Raw genomic sequence first — 23,161 nt, 5'->3', positions numbered from 1 at the left:
TATCCGGCACTCAGACAGAAGGAGAGGCGTTACGCCCGGTCGAGTGCGACGGAAGGGCATCAGCGGGGGTATCGGTTTCGGGGCAAACGGAGACGGACAAGGGTGACAAGATAAAACTGGACGATAGGGCTAAGGGAGAGGTTTATGTGTGTTTTGAGGGGCCTTTGGGTGAGCATTTAAAGAAGGAAGTGAAGGAAAAAAGACGATAGTAAAAAAGAGGAGGAAGAAAAGAGGAGGTGGCTGTTGATTCCACAGACGTTTGTAAATTGGATGCAGGCGTTTGCTATTTTGGCGAGTGTCATAGGCGAAAAGTTTCCGGAAAATTGCTCTGGCCTATTTTTCTATTTAGATGCTATTGGGGAGGCGCATCGTATTTACGGGGGTCAGGCGTGGTTACGATAAGCAGTTTAGACAGAGGAAGGCGGTGCAGCCAGAGATAAAATGGGATCAGAAGGATATCGGGTTGTGGCTGAAGGTGATGGCTCCAGTGAGGTATGAGCAGTCCTTTCACGGGAGCGGGGGCAGTGGCAGCCAGCAGGCAGGACACTGAAATGGTGGTCAGGCAACCCAGGGAGGAAAGGAGAAGTCTGGAACATGCTGGCAATTTAATGACGGCCAGTGTAAGTACGGGAACAGCTGTAAGTTCAAGCACATGCGCTCCCACTGCAATGGTACCTCTCACGGGGTGGCAAAATGTTTCAAAAAGGGGAAGGGTAAGCCACACGTGTGTGCCGGTCAAGGGGGAGAGCCGGTGAGACTTCAAGAGATGGCCCCCTTTCTAAATAGGTACCCGGCTCAGGTGGAGGCTGATGTTATTTGGAAAGGTTTTGTTGAGGGCTTCAGGATTCCCCCTCCAGGCCATGTGGTTCCTTTCTCGGTTAAAAATTTGCGGTCGGCAACAATGCATGGGGTGGTAGTGGATGCGAAGTAAAAAAAGGAAGTGGAACTGGGCAGGATGGCTGGTCCATTCCCCACTGCGCCAGTAGCGGGTTTGATTGTTTCCCCTCTGGGGGTAGTGCCAAAAAAGGAACCGAACAAGTTTTGTTTGATCCAGCATTTATCATACCCGAAGGGTTTGTCAGTTAACAATGGGATTGATAAAGAGTTGTGTTCGGTGGAGTATACCTCGTTCGATACCGCTGTGCATTGGGTGCGGCGTTATGGTTTTGGGGCTCTGTTAGCAAAGACCGACATTGAATCGGCCTTTCGTTTATTGCCGGTTCACGCGGAGAGTATCCCGCTGTTGGGTTGTTTTTGGAATGGGGATTTTTACCTCGATAGGTGTTTGCCGATGGGTTGTTCAATTTCTTGTTCACTTTTCGAGATGTTTAGCACTTTTTTGGAATGGGTGGTGAGGGATGTTGCAGGTGTGCAATCAATCATTCATTACCTGGATGATTTTCTTTTTATCGGTCCCCCGGATTCATCGTTGTATAGGAATGCATTAGCAGCCATGGTTTGAGTGGCGGAGCGTTTTGGGGTGCCTTTGGCGATGGAATAGACGGAAGGCCCTAAGACCGTTATAAGTTTTTTTGGGCATAGTAATTGATTCGGAAAAGATGGAGTGTCGCTTACCAAAGGACAAATTGTCATTGTTGAAGCATGAGGTAGAGAGGATGGCGAGGTTGCGGAAGGTGACGTTAAAGGAGTTCCCCTTTATTGGGGAGATTGAACTTCGCTTGTAGGATTATGCCCATGGGTCGCATTTTTTCCCATCGTCTGGCTTGCGCATTGGCTGGAGTGAAGGCTCCGCACTATTATGTTCGCTTGACTAAGGAACATAGGGAGGATGTGATGGTTTGGCAGCGTTTTTTTAGGGAATTACAACGGTCGGTCGTTGAAGCAGGAGGAGACTTTGAGCAATTTTGACTTTGAGATCTATATGGATGCAGCGGGCAGCTCTGTATACGGCGCCTACTGTAAGGGGAAGTGGAGTGTGGGGCAGTGGCCGCAGGAATGGAAGTCGTTGGGTCTTACCAAAAACTTGGCGTTGTTGGAATTGTTTCCTATTGTTGTAGCTGTCTCGATTTGGGGTTCTATGTTCGCGAATCGGAGGGTGCGATTTTATTGTGACAACGCGAGCGTAGTGGCGGTGATTAACAGTTTGTCGGCCTCATCCCCCCCGGTGATTATGTTGGTTAGGGTTTTGGTTCTACCGTGTCTGGAGTTGAATCCGGGGATTTCTGCAGTACACGTGTCCGAGGTTACAAACTCAATAGCGGATTCTTTGTCTCGTTTTCAGTGGGGGCGTTTTCGAGAGTTGGTGCCAGAAGCGGATGCCTCGGGCATGGAATGCCCTTCTTATCTGGGGCGAGTGATTACGGAAGAGCGGGAAGATTGATCCAGGAATCGGTATCGCACCAGACCTGGTCGGCCTATGAATCCTCGTGGCGAGTATAGCAGAGTTGGGCATCAGAATGGGGCGGCGTTAATGGCGAGGAGGAGAGAATGTTAGCAGTATTGTTTTTAATTGGAAAAGCGGCTGATAGTGGTTGGTCTGCGGCCAAGGTGAACAAATTTGTAGCGGGTCTGGCTTTTGGTTTTAAATTACAGGGTGTGACGGACATGACGAAACAATTTTTGGTTTGACAGGCATTGTGAGGTTTTCGCAGGGGTAATAAAACTTGTGATAAACGGAGGCCTATTTCGTTCAGTACATTGGAAGCCTTGGGCAGGGTCTTGGGGGTTTGAGCTGGCATTGTTTAGGTTAGCTTTTTCTTTGGCCTTTTTTGGGGCAATGCGCATCAGTGAGGTAGTGTCAAGCAGCAGGGTCACGGCCGGAGTTTTGTTGGCAGAAGATGTGGAATTTTGGGCAGGGGGGCATTGTTTTTTGGATTAGGCGCTCCAAAACCGATCAAATGGGTAGAGGCAGGAGGGTAGAGTTGGGGCGAGTTGACGGGGCAGTAATGTGCCCTCAGAAGTGTTTGGAGTTGTATTGGGAAGGGTGGTCAGGTGGGGGGGGTCGTTTGCTGTGCCATGCGGATGGTATGTATTTGTCTCGTTTTCAGTTTATTGCGGTCTTGAAGAAGGGATTGTTGGAGCTTGGCCTTCCCCCGGATATGTATGGGTCCCATTCCTTTAGGATAGGGGCAGCGTCCGAGGCTGACAGTCTTGGTCTGGGGGCTGAGGTGATCAGGAGAATTGGCAGGTGGAGGTCGGATCGTTATTTATTGTATGTTCGGCGTTAATTGCCGTTATGAGGTATTTGTTTTCCATACTTTGTTATATTTTTTTCAGGTGGCGACCCCTTTCTGGCCTGGATATTTGGACACTCGTACGCGTACTGGGGTGCGCTACGAGCTGATGCAAGGCCAGATGGTAGGCAATTGGGCTTTAGGAGGGAGCAAGTGGTGATCCATTGGTTGGGTTTTCGAGGCATGGTGTGGAGCAGGGTGCTCTCTGAAGTAGCTAAGTCCGCTCGCCTTGATAGACCTCCCGATGTTCTGGTCATACATGTGGGTGGTAACGATTTAGGGGTTAAGCCGGTGATGGAATTGATTAGGGACATACGTTCCGATTTTTTGAGATTGTGGATGTCTTTCCCGGACGTCTTGACTGTGTGGTCAAATGTGGTACCCAAGCAGAAGTGGAGGCACGCGAGGTCGTTAAAAGGGATTAATAGGGCTAGGGTAAAATTGAATCGGGCAGTGTCGGGAATTGTATCTAGGAATGGGGGTATTAGTGTTAGGCATTTTGAGCTGGAATTGGTTGTCGGTAATTATTGGTTAGCCGACGGGGTTCATTTGAATTCTATTGGGATTGGTTTGTGGGCATTGGCAATACAGGAGGGGATAGAGAGGGCCTTGGTGGCTTTGGGGCACTCTCGAGCCTGAGGTGGTCAGGGCTGTTCGTGGTTGGCGGGGGGTAGGGTTCTTTGAGTTGAGGATGATTGGTCGGGGAAGGATTTGGAAGAAAATTTCCTGGCAGTTTTCAAATGGTATGGGAGATCTGGCTTTTTGGTTATGGGCTCTGGACGGGGTTTTTACCTCGGGAGCTCTGGTGGTTAGTTTCCCGGAACGGGAGTTAAGGTGCCCTCGAGCTGGGGATGGACGGCTGAGGGTAACATGGAGGTTTTAGCCAGATCTTTTAGCTCCAAGAACCCTCCCCTCATATTTTGCATTATGATTGCATATTAATGCTTATTATTAAATGTTATTGTTTGTAAATAAACTTGGCCTCTGTGGCCAAATTATCCAAAGAATTCAAGTATTGGCGTGTATTATTGTGGGAATGGGGATCTCGGAGGGGGGCCGGTTAGGTATTGGATAATGGTAAAAGGGGAAAAAACTGGACTTGCCATATGCGGTCAAGATGGGGGCTGGGGAGGGCACATCCTGAGAGGAAGCCCCCCATGACTGCAATGGGTGGGCAGGTTTTTCAAAATTGTTTGGGCTTCAGGTGTCCTGAATGGCTGGGTCTGGGTCAAGGGAGGAGTTCTGGGCGTGGACGCCGTGGGGGTAGTTGGAGAAAGTGCGGGAAAAACTGCATTCGGGTCAGAGAAGCAGAGAACCTTCAAGTCTAGGCAGAGACCTATAAACCCAGGGTAGCAAACAGGGTAAATCCACCGAGGACCCACCTGTCCTACTAGTCCAAGATTGCAATTTTTAAAGTATGTTTTACTCTGAAACGCTGCAGTGTTTCACAGTCAAATATACACATCTGAGATCATACAGCTGGTGTCTGATACATGCTGCCCGTGGATTTGGCAGCACATATCGGCCGTCAGATTCACTTTAAGGGTATGTGCACACGTTGCGGATTTGCTGCGGATCCGCAGCGGATTTGCCGCTGCAGATACGCAAGAGATTTACAGTACAATGATAACCTATGGGGAAAAAAATTGGCTGTGCACATGCTGCGGAAAATTCCGCACGGAATCCGCAGCGGTTCTCTTTCCGTAGCATGTCAATTCTTTGTGCGGATTCCGCAGCGTTTTTACACTCATTCCATTATAGAAATCCGCAGGTGTAAAAACACAGGCCAAATCCCCACAAAATCCGCAATAAATCCGCATAAAAAACACGTGGATATTGACCTGCGGATCTGCCAAACGTGTGCACATACCCTAAAGACTATAGTGCTGCGAGAGAAAATGCCACCATGCCCTTACCTACGAACTCTTTGCTAATGGAAACGTTTTATGCATGCTTACATTTCCAAGTTACGGTAAAAACAGCAGTGTATTTTTAGATTCGAGATAACAATTTTAAGTCCCTTACTTGGCGAGTCTAAATTTATTTTAGACTATGTCAACACTACAACTGTTAAGTTTACACATACCTCAAAGTACTCCCTCTTCTTTTTGGAATCCTGGGTTTCAGCATTCCATGCTTTTAAGATTTTTTTCAAGAAGGCATCATCATAAACATTTTGAATTCTGGTTGAAGCCACTGTAGAGAGAAAGACAATAAGCATTTTTCATTGAAAGTACAAGTCAAGTGTTTTTTTTTATTACACCCCTAATCAGCATTCAGTAATGTGTGTATAGTGTGTGCAGTAAAATACTTACCCATTGCTGTCTGCCGTTCCCAGCGCTGCTCCATTCCTCTCCTGCATCATAAGACCACAGAGCTTACCTGATGGCTCACACAGCAGACTATTAGTTGCTTTCTTAAGGAAGCACTCCCGCTAATTTTTTTATACATTCAGGGTATGTGCACACGTTGCGGATTTTTCTGCGCGGAATCTGCAGAATCCGCAGGTCAAAATGACTGCATTTTACCTGCGGATTTCCTGTGGATTTCTAGCGGATTGGCCTGCGTTTTTACACCTGCGGATTTCTATAATGGAATAGGTGTAAAAACGCTGCAGAATCCGCGCAAAGAATTGACATGCTGCAGAAAATAAACCGCTGCGTTTCCGCTCGGAATTTTCCGCAGCATGTGCACAGCGGTTTTTGTTTTCCATAGGAAAACTGCTGCGGAACCGCAGGGCCGAATCCGCTGCGGATCTGCAGATGAATCCGCAACGTGTGCACTAGGGTGACCGCAAAAAAATCGATGTCGGAATTTTGTCCGTCTGGACCCCACAAAACGATTCCCCTCTCCAGATATTGAGATAGCCAAAATTTGAGCTCGATCAAACGACGTTAACCCGTGCCGCTCGTCGCTCAAAGTTTGAAAAAATCCAAATTGAGGTATTTTAAGATTTAGGTATTTTGCATAGTCTGTTAGACTATAAAGAATGTGACAACAACATTGCAGAAATAGCCCTGACCAAATTTTCGAACCATTTGTGGTATTTGAATGTAGAGTTGGTGGGATTATCGTTTTTTGATCCCACCATTACAGACAATGAAAAGTTGTTAATGGCTAATAAATTGCTCAGTAGCACAGATGAACCATCAGAGCACGCTAGGGTTGTGAATCCAAAAGTTAGGAAAGAAAAATTAAAAGAGGTAGGAAGTAACCGACTTTAACGACCTTCTGACAAAAAATGAAGAACAAAAGCAATATGTCCTGCAAGTTGTAAGCAAATGCCGAGCATTATATTCTGACGTTTCAAAAACTACTTAAAGCTCTAGAATAGATTAGATAACTATGTAAAATTATAAACTCATGTAGGTTAGCATGCTCTGATGGTTCATCTGTGCTACTGAGCAATTTATTAGCCATTAACAACTTTTCATTGTCTGTAATGGTGGGATCAAAAAACGATAATCCCACCAACTCTGCATTCAAATACCACAAATGGTTCGAAAATTTGGTCAGGGCTATTTCTGCAATGTTGTTGTCACATTCTTTATAGTCTAACAGACTATGCAAAATACCTAAATCTTAAAATACCTCAATTTGGATTTTTTCAAACTTTGAGCGACGAGCGGCACGGGTTAACGTCGTTTGATCGAGCTCAAATTTTGGCTCTCTCAATATCTGGAAAGGGGAATCGTTTTGTGGGGTCCAGACGAACAAGATTCTGACATTTTTTCCCCCCCATATGAGATCCGGTCACCCTAGTGTGCACATACCCTAAATGTGTGTATGTGCATATAATGTATTGTGAGTGCATTACTATAGTCATCTGCTGATGCTCTCTCCAATAAGCAGCGCCGTTCTTCTCTGACAACTTTCATTCTTGTGCTACTACCAGGGTGGATAAAAATCTTGATTTTTTTAAAAAAATCAAAAAAATCAGATTTTTTTGATTTAAATCAGATTTTTTTGATTTAAATCATTTTTCTTTTCATAGACTTTAACCATCCCAGTAAAATGTCTGTTAAAAAAATAGGTTGTAAATTAATTGCCAGACTTACCACTAGTACTAGGCTCCTGGTGCATAAGAAGCTGTGGGGGTTCATTGACATTAGTTGTATCACTATCAACATCTTCATTTCCCTTCTGGTTGCAGTTTTTATAATGTGATTTCAAAACGGCAAACAAGTCCTTGGATATCCTTTTGACAGTATTTGCACTTTGCTCTTGCACCTTTCTTTCCAAGATCTGCTGCTGGCATCTCAACAAAATGAACCCAAATAGGGTCTCTCTTACGACCTGCTGCCATGGCTCACACAGATCACTTATGAAGTTTGATTGTTACTACAGCCTGAGCCAAGCACTGCTGATGTTACTACAGCCTGAGCCAAGTACTGCTGACTATCCAACAAGTTTGGGCATGTCAACTGAATGCAGGGAAAAAGAAACTAAACCAAAACTGAAACCAAGCTAGAAGTGTGGAATTAAAGGGGCAGTATGAACAAAATGTGGAGGCTATTAATAGTTTATACAATTAAGACATGCTGCTTTTAAACACCTACCTATTGCCATATAGTAAAACAAAAAAGATTTTTACTTACTTTGGGGTCCCCCCCTCACCCTGGCGTTAGATCGTTGCCCCTAGTTTCGTCCGTGTAACTATGGGCGCACATGCACACTGCTCTCACTTCTCATTTTAATCGTGATTTATATTAAAAAAAAACCTTTTGATTTAAATCAGTGATTTAAATCATGATTAAAATCATGATTTAAATCGATCCGATTTAAATAGAAAAAAATCTTTTGATTTAAATCGTGATTTAAATCGGCGTGATTTAAATCAATCCACCCTGGCTACTACTGCTTTTTCCATCCCTTCCAAGGACCATAACTTTTTTCTGTCAGAGTGAAGTAATTTTCATTCTAAATCTAAATATCTGTTTAATGCCATAATATAAACTATTTTCTAACATACCTGAATTAAAAATTCCCCATTTTTCACTAACTACACCATCTACTTTTTTTTGCTACTTCCTTTATTGATGAAGCTTGACAATCCCAGTGCATGATGGGTTACGCAAAGCGTCATCAGGGGGCAGAGGCTGTGGTCACTGCTGCAACCTCTGCCCCACTCTGAAATAAAGAGTCATCAGTGACGGTTGTTTCCGGGGCTGGGCTAGTCCATGCCCGATGAGCACAATAACAGTGAGCTCTCTGTTGCAGGCTCAGATCAGCTGTAACGAACCAGCACCAGGGCACAGTGTGCAGTGTCAGAATACCCGACGTGTAGGGACCATGCAAGTCTCTGCACGCCAGGTAGTCTTAAAACACACACTAACAGCGCGCGCTCTGGTGCCAGCTCATTACTGCTGATCTGAGCCAGCAACAGAGAGTGCACTGTAATTGTGCACATCCCACAGTGACAGAGCAGAGACAAGCCCAGCCCCTGAAATGGACGTCATTTATTAAACTTAATTTTAGGTATGGGGCAGAGGCTGCAGCAGTGACTGCAGTGTGTGCCCGTGATGACACTTCATTTCATGAATGTCTTTGTCTAACAGACTTTTAGAAAAAACATAGGAGAGTGAGCGAAAGCAAAACTACTGTAAGTGAGAGACACACCTAAACTTTTCAGTTGGGTGAAGACAGAATTAACTTTAGCCAATAAGATGTATGTATGCCAATGCCAACATATATTTAGAGATAAGATGAGCCAATTATATTGTTACAATGCATGAATATTAATAACTTATATAACATGATGTTATGAGGTAATAAAGAGAGATCTGCTTTGATGCTCAATGTATTAGATTGGCTCTCCCATGCATGTATTTGAATTTTACAATTTAATTTGGAACAGGCACAACATCTCAGAACGTCCCACATTATGTGGCGACAACAACTCTAATTTCCAGAAATAGAAGGTGTCAACTTATACATTTTTTTATGTGAATAGCCAGAAAAAAACACTATCAAACCTTAAACCTATACGAATAATAGTATGGATAGGAGTTGCTGGTAAAATATCTGCAGTAAAGGATAAAAAATGTGAATCCACTGTATATAAATCATGGCAGACACTGACATTTTCTAAGACAATGTTCACCAACACAAAAATGTATAGTTTACTGAACAAATGCTATCATTATTAGCAAAGAACTGTAGGTTTGTTCTGCACAGCAATCCATGATGTCCATTCAGTATTTGGAAATAAGAGGCAGAATAATGCAGCAGTAGGAACATAACATAGGGAATCTTGGCTGTTTTATCATTTATTGCCTTCTGAAACATTGATATACTGAAACGAAACAATCTGTGTTATTATGTCTGTAATATTGCTGAAGTGAGAGTCCACTTAGTGCCCGCTGCAAATTGTATAGTTTATCCACCACACTGGGAAACTCTATTCCTTTTGTGGTCATAATATCTGATGTGATCCATTTCAACAAAGTAGTTAAAGAGGTTATCCGGTCTTCTGATGACTAGGTGTCTTCTGAATTCCTACAGCATGTGAACCGCATGCTCTTAGGATTCTCGGGTGTTGAGGCACAGAGCGGTCTGTCACGTGATTTGCATACTTCCGGCCTCTACTAAACTTGCTTGGCTTCACTCAATTCACTTTTATTGAGTGAGGCCGTAAACATCTTGTTTGCACATGGCCACAAGTATGGAAATCGCTTAGTTATGGTCGGATGTGTCACGACGCTGTCGGATGACCAGAAACCACGCGATCCTTCCCTGTCCCTAACACTATGGGGCGCCCTAGCTCGTCCTACTCCCTGGGATACTTCCAAAGGTGAAGATGCCTCTGCCCTTACCTTATCTCCTCAGTTAGCCCTCCGTTTGATCTTTCCTCACCCGGGGAAGAGGGGTGCTACTATGCACCATAGTACACCAACACGACAAACAGGGCAACACAAACAAGGGTTAACAGAAAACTCCAGGCCTATAAAATATTCACTAACATAAAACAGAGGAATGCACCGGGGCGTGAAGGTAGACGAATAAACCAAAATAGAGAAAGATACGGAATTACCACACATACAAACCAAGCAATAGTCATTAATAACTCCTCCAACTCTCCTTCTCATGTGTACTCCTTTCCCACCGCTAGCCATGCAGCAAATGCTAGCTCTGACAAGGATTTGTATCAGAGCCCAGATTATAAAGGGAAAAGGAGTGGCTAACCAAGCTCAGCTATGAGCACAGGGATTTCCAACATGGCCGATTAACCCCTGCTCTGCCAGAAGAAATAAACACATTTAAAATGAAGCAGAAGTGCTTCTTCTCAGCGCTGGAGTAGGAGCATCCAGACACTGCGGTATTCTGGCTCCACACTGTCGCGGTAACTCCATGACAATATGACTGCCTGCTCTCAGCAGCCACAATGGAACATCCTGACAATGTGCCATGCATGCACGGTAAGGCGCTGACTTTTATCATAAGACCAGACAACCTACTTTGAGATCAATGAGATGGATATGCATGCTTTCCAATGACAATGACAATGTTTTTGTTAGTTAACCAAGCAAGTAACAAATATAAAAATTCCTGTTTACAAGCTCACTTTCCAGTTTAGAACATATAGCTAGGTTCCGGGCTTCCTTATTGCATGGTTGAGATGCTAGACCAAACTGTGGCCACTGTAAGACTGATAGCAGAGGCAGCATCAGTGGAGCGCATGGGATGGGTACGAACGCCGGCTGGTTCCAGCAATCTCTCCAGCTTCAGAGCATCGCTTACAAGCTGCGTAGCAAAGAACTTGCATGCGTGCACTCATTGCTTAGGAAACCAGCCACCTCTGAGTTGACTTATACAGGGTTGCCAGCCATCCAGAATTTCCAAAACAGTCCAAAAAAAGAGGGCACTCTTTTGTCCGTAAAAAATTGTTTAAGGCATCCTTGATTTTTTGAAGCTGAAGAAACTTCTCCAGATTATGTTGATTTTAATTATCAGAATATTACAGTTTACATGACGTCTTCATATCAGAATACTGGACTGTAGACATCATAATGATTTATTACGGTTTTCCAATGTGTCCGTAAAAAATATTGTCTGTCCATGATATTTTTACAAAATGTCCAGAAAAAAAATAAAAAGTCAAGTTGGCAACCCTGGACCCATAACCTTGACAATGAGCTGTGTACTATAAAATTGCAAATTACTCTTTTCTTGAGAAGAGAGGATTGTTGATAAGAGGCAAGTTGCAAAGTTGGATATTTTTCCAAACATTTTGCAGCTTTATCCATTCAATAGGATGAGACAACCCCATTTAAAAATGTAATGATATGGTTCTATGTTTCCTATTACTATATGATATGTGCTGCAACCCATTGTTTTATCTGTTACAATTTAAAATGCTATATTTGTGGACTTTATATAGGAATACACATAGGAATTCACATAAGCTTTCCACTTTGATCCTGGGTCCTATGTAAGCTAGACAATAAATGAAACAGCCAAGTGCTGCCATCTATTGGTTAGTCCATAGGTTACACAATCAACATTTTTTTGTCTGACATAAATGTTCAACAAAATTCTATTGAGATTTTTGCATAAACTGTATATTCTCATGTCCCCTATGAGGCTGTAAGTTTGGGAAACCTGGGGTTAGTCTGGGCATTGCGGTCGATATGCGGACCGTAAACACGGCATTACCCAGGTCTTCTCACAAAGGGCAGCATGGTGGCTCAGTGGTTTGCATTGTTGTTTTACAATACTGGTGTCTTGGGTTCAAATCCCACCAAGCACAACATCTGTAACAAGTTTGTCCTCCGCTTTCCTTTCACACTCCAAAGACATAATTGTAATGGTTCCCAAGGGTGAACCCACTGGACTGCGGTAAGCGCACCTCCCCTGGGCGAGCGGGCCAGGTGGACCACCCCCTATACAGGGAGCGTTAGGGACAGGCCCAGGGGAAACTACTCACCACGGCAGCTGGTACCCGAGGAGGATGGAGGGCACGACAAGAGATGTAACAGGCAGGCAGATGGAAGAGCTGGACAGGAACCGGTAGGACTGGAACTCAGGAATGGAGGCTGGAGGATACTGGCAGACGAGGCAGGAACGGTGAAACACGGATCAGATGAAGACACAGGCTGGAAGCGGACACGGGATGGCGGGCCCTGGGAGGAACACAAGGACCAGGTTAAACAGGGAGCACGGGAAACGACAGGCAGACTGAGAGCCAGAGTCACAGTAAGAGACACAAGTGACGATCAGGCAGTGATTCAGAGGAAGAGGCTGCCTCTTATGGAGACAAGAGTTCCGGGTCAGGTCAGCAGGGTCAGGAAGGCGGGGAGAAGGACTGGCTTGGCCTGTACTGGGATCTGAGGCGCAAGGCGCTCATGCGCCGTGGGTAGACCATCGGAACTGAGCGCGGGCCAGAGGGCAGGAGTGCAGGCGAGCGCGCGCCTGCTGCAGGAGCGCGCTGAAGGCGGCGGGCGCTCCCGGAGGCCACGGGCGACGCGGAGCCCGATAGGGGGGCGACAGCAGGAGCCGAACATGAGGTGGGGGCGGTAAGCGTGGAGCCAGCGGAGGCGGTAAGCATGACAGTACCCCCCCTTTTACGCCCCTTCCTCCCAAGGCCGGAAAGAAACTTAGCTAAAATCTGGGGGACTTGAATGTTCTCCCGGGGTTCCCAGGATCTCTCCTCTGGGCCAAAACCTTTCCAGTCAATTAAAAAAAAGGTTTTACCTCTAGATCTTTTCATAGCAAGAATTTCCTTAACCTCAAAGACATCCTGTGCGGACACGGGTGCGGGAGTACTGCCAGTAGAATCATGAAACTGGTTGAGTATGACCGGTTTCAAGAGGGAAACATGAAATGAATTAGGGATCCGTAGAGAAGCGGGGAGTCTTAGCTTGTAGGCAACGTCATTGATACGAGCTAAAACCTCAAAGGGTCCGATGTAGCGGGGACCTAGTTTATAGGAGGGAAACTTGAGAGTCCAGGCGTTTCTTATTGGCGTGCCTCTTGAACCCGTCACGTGCTCGCTTAAGTGCGGTTTTGGTCTCCTGCCAGACCCTGGAGAACTCCTCGGTCAGAAGATCGGCCGCCGGCACACCCGAGGTCGGGAGTACCGGCAGAGGTATACCAGGATGTTGACCGTAGACAGTAAAGAAAGGCGACTTTGCGGAGGATTCACTGGTATGGTTGTTGTAAGTGAATTCGGCCCAAGGGAGCAAGCTGGACCAATTGTTCTGGTGGGCGTTGGAAAAATGTCGGAGGTATGTTACGAGGATCTGGTTCGTGCGTTCTGCTTGACCGTTGGATTGCGGGTGATAAGCGGAGGAAAAGTCCAACGTTACTTCCATTAGCTTGCATAGGGCCCTCCAGAAACGCGAGGTAAACTGAACCCCTCTGTCCGAGACAATGTGCTTGGGGAAGCCATGAATCCGGAAGACATGAGATATAAAAATTCTTGCCAGGTCAGGGGCGAAAGGGAAACCGGGCAGATGGATGAAGTGGGCCATCTTGGAGAAGCGGTCCACGACCACCAGAATGACCGTGTGACCAGAGGACCGAGGCAGATCCGTAATAAAATCCATCGCGATATGCTGCCAGGGAGCTGAGGGAACCGGAAGTGGATGCAGAAAACCGGAGGGTGGCTGTCGTGGGACCTTGTTCTTGGCACACGAAGGGCAGGAGAGGATGAAACTTCGGACATCTTGGGACAAAGAAGGCCACCAATAAAAGCGAGAGATGAGGAAGAGTGTTTTCTTGAGGCCGGCATGACCTGCTAACTTGGTAGCATGACCCCAATGTAGAACTCGCCTTCTGTCATCATCTTGAACAAAAGTCTTGCCGGGGGGCAAGGAAGTCAGGTTAACCGGTGCGACTACGATGAGCTTGTTTGGCTCCACAATGTGCGAAGGCTCCTCCTCGTTGTCGGTGACCAGAAAGGATCGGGATAGGGCATCCGCTTTGAGATTCTTCTCACCCGGACGGAAATGGAGCTCAAAATCGAACTGGTTAAAGAATAATGACCATCGAGCCTGCCGAGGATTAAGCCTTTGTGCTGATTGAATGTAGGCTAGATTCTTGTGGTCGGTGTAGATCTGGAGTGGGTGTACAGCTCTTTCCAGAAGATACCGCCACTCCTCCAAGGCTAGCTTAATGGCAAGCAGCTCTCTGTCCCCGATGGTATAGTTTCTCTCCGAAGGGGAGAATGTCTTGGAGAAAAAGTCGCAGGTAACCAAGCGACCGGAAGGAGATCTCTGAGAGAGAACCGCACCGGCTCTGGTGGCTGAAGCGTCTACCTCTAGGGTGAATGGTTTGTTAGCCTCTGGATGGTGTAGCACCGGGGCTGTGGCAAAGGCTTGCCTCAAGGTTCGGAAGGCGTTCTCGGCCTCAGGAGGCCAGTGGTGAGGATCGGCTCCCTTTCGGATCAAAGCAGCGATGGGAGCGGTCAGAGAGGAAAAGTGTGGAATAAACTGCCGGTAATAGTTGGCGAATCCCAGGAACCGCTGGATTGCCTTAATTCCCTGAGGACGCGGCCAGTTGAGTACAGCAGACACTTTTCCCGGATCCATGCGCAAGCCAGAATCGGAAATGATGTAACCCAAGAACGGCAGAGACGACTGTTCGAAGGCGCATTTCTCCAGCTTGGCGTAGAGACGATGTGTTCTCAAACGAAGTAACACTTGACGCACGTCTTTTCGGTGTGAGGACAAATCCGGGGAGAACACCAGAATGTCGTCCAAGTAAACCACCACGCAGGAATAGAGAAGATCTCGGAATATGCCGTTGACAAATTCTTGGAACACTGCGGGAGCATTGCATAAGCCGAAGGGCATAACCAGGTACTCATAATGGCCGTCACGGGTGTTGAAGGCGGTCTTCCATTCATCACCAGAGCGGATCCAGACCAGATTGTAGGCCCCTCGAAGATCTAATTTTGTGAAGATCCGTGCACCCCGTAGACGGTCAAATAGCTCCGGAATGAGGGGAAGAGGGTATTTGTTCTTGATGGTGATATCGTTGAGCCCTCTATAATCAATACAAGGACGCAGGGACCCATCCTTCTTCTTGACAAAAAAGAACCCAGCTCCTGCAGGTGAGGAAGACTTGCGAATAAAGCCTTTGGCCAAGTCTTCCTGTACATATTCGGACATAGCCTGGGTCTCGGAGGGAGACAGCGGGTAGATCCGCCCACGAGGCGGCGTAGAACCGGGGAGCAGATCGATGGGGCAGTCATATGGACGATGCGGGGGCAGGGTCTCTGCTTCCTTCTTGTCAAAGACGTCCAAAAAGGCCCTGTAGGCGGAGGGTAACTCGGTTGACACCAACGTTGAACGTGGGAATTTCAGCGGCTGTAAAGGGAGTAAACACTTGTCTTGACAAAGTTGGCCCCACCGCAGAACGTCACCAGAGCGCCAATCCAGGATAGGCTCGTGGATCCTTAGCCAGGGGAGTCCCAGGAGGATGGCATGGGACAAAGAAGGCAGCACGTAGAATACTATCTTCTCCCGATGTAAGGCTCCGACCTGAAGCTCCACCTCTTCGGTAACCTGAGTAACGGACTCCCGCAGGGGTTGACCGTCGACCGAAGCAATCTGCCGAGGGGTCTCCAGGGATCTGACAGGAATTCCAAGTCTCTTAACCACCTCAAGTTGAATGAAATTACCGGCCGCCCCAGAATCTATATAGGCCCATTCAGAAAAACGTTTAGAACCCAGATGCAAAAGGACAGATAGAGTCAAGGGTAGAGAGGAGTCAAAATTACCTAGGAAGACCTCTCTTACCTGTCCTAGGCGGAGGCGTTTCCCGGGCGAGTGGGGCAGGCGCGAAGAAAGTGGGACGCACTCCCACAGTAGAAACAGAGCCCCTGTTCGACCCTCTCTCTCCGACGCTCCTCCACCGGTTTGAGGCAATCCACTTGCATGGGTTCCGGTAGCGGGAGCATGGAAGCTGGTGTTGAGCGGACACGAAGTGGACTCCGAGCGGCCGGAAGAGTGCGAGGGGGTCTCCTGTCCCTAGCGAGCTCTCGGGAACGTTCTTGAAAGCGGAAGTCGATGCGGGTAGCCAAAGAGATTAAATCCTCCAAGGAGGTGGGGGTATCACGGCCCGCCAACTCGTTCTTGATTCGCCCCGAAAGACCCCGCCAAAAGGATCGGACCGCCCCCTCCCGATGAGTATAATCTAACTATTTTCTTATCTTTCAGGCTACATCGGAGGCTTATCTAGAGCATTACAGAATGCTGTAGATAAGCCCCTGATGGCGGTGCTGGCAGCTCATATTCGAAAAAAGGGGTGACAGATTCTCTTTAAATAATAAGCTCAATACCTATGCAAATGATTACATTGAATCTATTTAATCCCTATATATGAAGTTTGTAGTATACTAATAAACGACTCTTTTGCAATTGGAATTATTCCTACAGTGTAACTCAGGACAGTAGAAAATTGGAACAGTGACCAGTACAAGCCTTGTGGTTTAAATGTTTAAGTTTTGCACATAATCTAAATTAAATTATTGAATAAAAGTTACATTTTACATTATTATAGAAACTTTTGTTAGGGTCTATTTGCTTTGTTTAAATTTGTAAATATATTAAATAATATATTAAATACCCTACGTTGAGTCTTCTGAACAGTTGAGGTGCAGCATTTATGACAGCACGAGTAGTACCCTTGACAATTGCAACCAATATTTACAATAATGAAATACTCAGATAAAGAAAATCAGATGAACTGAGATGAATCCATATCTAAACATTTTGTAGAATGACTCTACACATTACAAAGGCACTTTGTGCATTGCAGGATTATACTTGTATATCTAGAAAACTTTGAGACTGTTGTATAAAAACTCACCCATATGTTGCTTATTGCGAAATTTCACCCAGTTATTCCAACGGCGTACAGTGGATAGCAAAAACGCTTTCGTATGATGAGCGTCTGCGTTTTGCAGCTTGACCTGAGTGTCCAGTCTTTTGGCTTTCCTTGTTGCACAATATTCCATCCATGCGCTGCACGTTGGCAAGAGTAAATATTTTATTAGGCTTTCACACAAGCTTTCAATGCTTGAAATATAATCCATGTAATCTAATCTGAAACATAGAATATAACTGGCGAAAGAAATGGAAACCGTCCTTTAAAAAGTATTCTGTCCTGATCATATTAATGCTCGTAAATAAAAAAAAACTTAAAACTTAAACTTAAAAGTCTATATGTACAGGTGCTTCTCACAAAATTAGAATATCATCAAAAAATTAATTTATTTATTAATTTATTTCAGTTCTTCAATACAAAGAGTGAAACTCATATTATATAGAGTCATTACAGAGTGATCTATTTCAAGGGTTTGCTTCTGCTATTGTTGATGATTATGTCTTACAGCCAATGAAAACCCAAAAGTCATTATCTCAGTAAATTAGAATAATTAACAAAAAAAACACCTGAAAAGGCTTCTTAAGGCTTTAAAAAGGTCACTTTGTTTCAGTAGGTTCCATAATCATGGGGAAGACTGCTGACTTGACAGATGTCCAGAAGGCAATCATTGACACACTCCACAAGGAGGGTAAACCACAAAAGGTCATTGCTAAAGAAGCTGGCTGTTCACAGAGTGCTGTCTCCAAGAATATTAATGGAAAGTTGAGTGGAATGAAAAAGTGTGGTAGACAAAGGTGCAAAAGCAACTGAGATAACCGCAGCCTTGAAAGGATTGTTAAGAAAAGGCCATTCAAAAATTCGGGGGATAGTCACATGGAGTGGACTGCTACTGGAGTCATTGCTTCAAGAGCCACCACACACAGACATATCCAGGACATGGACTACAAGTGTTGCATTACTTGTGTCAAGCCACTCATGACCAATAGACAATGCCAGAAGCGTCTTACCTGGGCCAAGAAGAAAAAGAACTGGACTGTTGCTCAGTGGTCCAAGGTGTTGTTTACAGATGAAAGTAAATTTTGCATTTCACTTGTAAATCAAGGTCCCAGAGTCTGCAGGAAGAGTGGAGAGGCACACAATCCAAACTGCTTGAGGTCTAGTGTGAAGTTTCCACAATCAGTGATGGTTTGGGGAGCCATGTCATCTTCTGGTGTAGGTCCACTGTGTTTTATCAAGACCAAAGTCAGCACAGCCGTCTACCAGGAAATTTTAGAGCAATTTATGCTTCCCTCTGCCGACAAGCTTTTTGGAGACGGAAGTTTCATTCTCCAGCAGGACTTGGCACCTGTCCACACTGCCAAAAATACCAATACCTGGTTTAAAAACAACATTATCACTGTGCTTGATTGCCCAGCAAACTCGCCTGACCTTAACCCCATAGAGAATCTATGGGGCATTTTCAAGAGGAAGATGAGAGATACCAGACCCAACAATGCAGATGAACTGAAGGCTGCTATCAAAGCAACCTGGTCTTCCATAACACCTCAGCAGTGCCACAGGCTGATCGCCTCCATGCCATGCCACATTGATATAGTAATTGATGCAAAAGGCGCCCCGACCAAGTACTGAGTGCATTTATTGAACATACATTTCAGTAGGCCAACATTTCAGATTTTAAAATAATTTTTCAAGCTGGTGTTATAAAGTATTCTAATTTACTGAGACAATGACTTTTGGGTTTTCATTGGCTGTAAGCCATAATCATCAACATAAGCAGAAATAACACTAAATAGATCACTCTGTTTGTAATGACTCTCTAATATATGAGTTTCACTTTTTGTATTGAAGAAGTAAAATAAATTAACTTTTTGATGATATTCTAATTTTGTTAGAAGCACCTGTATATATCTGCAATGTGTAAATTAGGAGCAAAAGCTTCCTCTGCATTTCCAACACAACTAAGTAAGAAGTGCATATACACCTATGCAGTATGTATTACTTATTAACTGACACATATACAGGAAAAATACTTTCCTCCTCTTTATACAACTCCTATAAGTGTCCTTCACACAATGGGGCAGAAATACTATCATGGCTCTCGAGCGTTGGATGAGTGGCGTGCGCGACGCCACAAATCTTGGACCAGTATCTCATGTATTTCTGGGATAAGTAAAGTCACAGCTCATCATGAATTAGACAAGTTGTGGCATCACGCCCCACCATACTCTGTCTCTCCTCAGCTCCGCCTATTCAGGTGTGGCTGGAAGAAATTGGAGTGAAAATGCTAAAAATCAAAACATTTTTGGGCATGTCTGAGGTGTGGCCTAATTTTGAGATTTTTAAAAATAATTTTCGACAGAATGTTGGCACAATTGCTTAGATGAATCTGAGCCTTGGTGCGAATCCAGGCTTAAAGTGTTTACAGAGACATGGAATCTGTAAAAAGTAATGGATGCTCTCTTCATCACTAATAGAGTTAAGCTAATTTGTTCGGGTCCCTGCTTATTCGGCAAGCTATAGCGCTTCCAAAATTAGCTACATCGGGAATCTGGATACATAGAGTGCGCCGGCTGATCAAATGTCCGGCGCCGCAGTTGCATGTGTTGCAGCTGTGTCATTGTCACAGCACATGCATGGAGAGCCTGTGTGTTGGGCTCTTCATGCATGTGCTGTGACTGTGATGCAGCCGTTAAACATTCAGCTGCGGCGCTGATCAGCTGGCGCGCTCCATGTATCTGGGTTCCCGCTGTAGTTTATTCGATAAGCGCTATAGCTTGCAGAATATGCAGGGACCCGAACAAATTCGCTCAACTCTAATCATTAAATGTTTGCAGGGGTCTGTATACTGTATTTGACATCCAACTGAAAATTACACTTGAGAAGAGATATTTGAGATGCCATCTTCCTACCAACATTTTTTCAACCAACTATTCCTGGTGATGCTGATTAAAAGTCATAGGCCTCATTTTTGGCATTAGTTGTCTTGTGGAACAAAAAAAGTTCCAATTTTCATCAGTCTCTAAAAAATATAATTATTTAGGCTACACATCACTCATATCAGTGTAAGGCCAGGTTCTCATGACCATATTTTTTGTCTGACTGCTATTCACAAACAAAACAGGCAGCATATGGACCAATGTTATTCAATGGGGCAGTGCAGATGAGCAATATTTTCACTGACCGAATCTGCGTTTGAAAAAGAAAATTGCAGCATGATCTAGTTTCCTAGCTGTCAACACACTGACAGCTTCAGCACTCCCCTGACCCAAAACGGATGGCTGAGTTGTCAGTAACTGCTCCCAGGCACACTGAGGGGTGGAACCATGACACTAATGTTAAATACTGATCAAATGCTGAACGTGGCCTAATGGGCTCTTCACACAGTGATTTTTCTCATACTGTATGTAAAAAAAAAATCTGAGTTTCATCAGTACTTCTGATCAGAGAGTCATCAGGGTTTGGTCAATGTGTCAGTTTTTACTATCAGAGTTTGGCCAGAAGTTTCTCAAGCTTCTCCTATCAAACAGTCCATGATAAATGGGCAGCACACAGATGGCATCCAAGTGCTGTTCATTTTTTTTTTCATGGATCCATTGAGGCAGTGACCGGTGTCACATGTAGGGGGTCACTGTGTGTTCCCCCAGGATGCCCACGGAGGCGTATTTAGGCCATGAGAGTGCATTGCAGTCACAGGCGTAGCTGTAGTTACAATGCAGAATAAAAGTGAGTATAGGTCTCTAACAAGCTGGCTGCCCAAGGTAGACTTAGGGAAAACCTGCTCTGGGATTTTGTGTTTTGAAACAGACTACAGATGGTAGTGGTGCTGTCCATTTCATTCCCAGCCCGGGTTTTCCATGTGGCCCACGGCCACAGATTCTAGTTAAAATCCTTGCAGTCTGGAACGATGCCATCAAAAACACTTACAATTCCAACATATCAATGGGTCTTCATGAAAGTTATTTCAAATTGTTAAATAGATGGTACTATACCCCGACGAGGTTATCGCATTTTAACACAGAGCTATCTTCCTTGTGCTGGAGAGATTGTGGACACCAAGGGAACCTCTACCATATTTTCTGGGGTTGTTCAAAAATCAAAAACCTCTGGCTTCAAGTCACACAGCACATTAACCTCATTGCTAAGGACTTCACAATTACACCCGAAAGAGCACTTCTTTCATTAGACATGGAACAATTTGATGATTCGGTAAGACACATTATCATACACATCCTCTTAGTGACCAAGACCATGTTAGCACAATGGTGGAAGAAAGCAGAGGTTCCCAAGTTTTCAGACATACTTTACAAGATAGGCCAACACAGCGATTTAGAACGCAGATTTGCGATTAACAACAATCACATTCACAAATACTCAAAAAAATGGAAGACCTGGAACAACAAATTTCATATCAACTAGACTTAACAAGAGGCACTATATTTTGAAGTTTAAACCTGGGCGCTTTAGTACTGGGATGCTATATCTCCTTCCAAGAATGTTACCTCATAATAAGGATTGTCGATTTTTTTTTTTCTTTTATGTTGTTATTCGATATATGCTATTCTAGGCCTATTTGTGGGTTCTCTAGTTTTTTAATTTTTTTTCCGCACCTGTACAAGGTTGTTTATTCCCCACTCCCTTCCCTCCCTTCCTACCTTCCTTTCCCTACCCTGTTTATTTCTAAAAAAAACAATAAAATTATTTGAAAACAAAAATCCTTGCAGTAAAGGGTTTGGGTGTGTCAGGGTCAGTGTCAGTTTGGTCTGGCTCTGCAGAGCTCCACCTGTGTGAGGTAACACAGGCAAGCAGAGTTGAAAGGCCTGGAACCCACAGTGTACACAGCGGTACAGTCACCCACGGCAACTGGTCTCCGTGGTAGGCCGTCCTGTGCCTGGCTGTGATCCGGAGGTGGACTGTCTTGTGCCCGGCGCTAAACTGGAGGAGGACTGGCATGTTTATTGACTAATCTGGAGGATATGTGTCCGGCTGCGAACCGGAGTTGGACTGTCCTGTTTCACGGCTGTGATTCAGAGGATGTCATGTGCTGTGTTTTTTGCTGTGAGTAAGCATTAAAGAGACTTTTGATTTGGAACTTTTCTGGGTCACTTCCTCAACACTGCTCAGTGTGGATGCCGCTGCACTACAGTGGGTACAGAAAGTATTCAGACCCCTTTAAATTTTTCACTCTTTATTTCTGGGTGGGGAACCTCAGGCCCGAGGGCAATTTTCGGCCCTCGATTACCTTTTATCAGGCCCTCGTGTAGATTCTCAGGGATCGCATTCTTGGGCAAGGAGCTGTATTTTAATTGCCACAAACACATTAATTTCTTCTTGCTCTGTTAGCACACACACGCAGTGTTCACTAATGAACACTGAAGGGCAAGCAATGAAAGCTTGCATCCGAACACCAGTGCCAGAGTCAGGATGTACTTTGTGGGCGGAGTTTGTACAGCCCCCGAAGGATGGTCTAAATTTTGAAATGGCCCTTGGCAGAAAAAAGATTCCCCACCCTTGCTTTATTTCATTGCAGCCATTTGGTAAATTCAAAAAAGTTCATTTTTTTTTCTCAGTAATGTACACTCTGCACTCCATCTTGTCATGGTATAGGACATGGTTAATGTCCCGTTCTCGCAGGGTTAACTTTTGCTTGCCTCCCTTTGGATCTGGGAGGGGTATTTATACCAACTCCAGACCAGGATTCCCTGTCAGCTATACTGTTGTTCTGGCTGTGTGTCTAACCCCCTGGTGTGCGTGTATACTACATTGCTTGGTTGCTTCGTTTATGACCTGGTCTGTCCCCTCACTCTGTTCTCTGTCTCATGTTTTGGTACTATTGTCTTCTTCGGTTCTGACCTCCTGGCTTGGCTATCGTTACTCCGTTACAGTTTGCCTCTATTGTACTGTCTACTGCCCGTTCTGGTTTACTGATCTATTGCTTTGTCCTGACTATCCGTTCTGTCTAATGCTTTGGTACTGTCGTGCTACTGTATCTCGTGCTTTGACCCCGGCCTGATCTGGTTTACGTCTCTGTCTATGCCCCTTGGTAACATTGTCCCGTAGTTGCCTTTTTAGGAGTTTTCCTCAGCTCCTAGCTTTCTGGAGTTTAGACCACGCCCTCAGCAGTCACGTGCTTCAGG

General features: G+C 45.1%; 1 protein-coding gene across 1 annotated transcript in view; it reads right to left on the bottom strand.

Annotated features, from left to right (window-relative positions):
- The window catches only part of FBXL13 (F-box and leucine rich repeat protein 13), a 396,865-nt gene that overhangs the window by 310,349 nt on the left and 63,355 nt on the right, over positions 1 to 23,161 (bottom strand). Inside the window, exons 5-6 of the mRNA XM_073573638.1 lie at positions 17,010 to 17,164; positions 5,281 to 5,390 (exon numbers count right to left, since the gene is read on the bottom strand). Of these exons, the coding sequence (XP_073429739.1) occupies positions 5,281 to 5,390; positions 17,010 to 17,164 (265 nt within the window). The remainder of the gene's footprint in view (positions 1 to 5,280; positions 5,391 to 17,009; positions 17,165 to 23,161) is intronic.

This window comes from Dendrobates tinctorius, unplaced genomic scaffold (genome assembly GCF_039654945.1).
Source record: "Dendrobates tinctorius isolate UK_male_01 unplaced genomic scaffold, ASM3965494v1 ptg000035l, whole genome shotgun sequence".
Classification (NCBI taxonomy): domain Eukaryota; kingdom Metazoa; phylum Chordata; class Amphibia; order Anura; family Dendrobatidae; genus Dendrobates; species Dendrobates tinctorius.
This window is presented reverse-complemented; position numbering and strand designations above follow the sequence as displayed.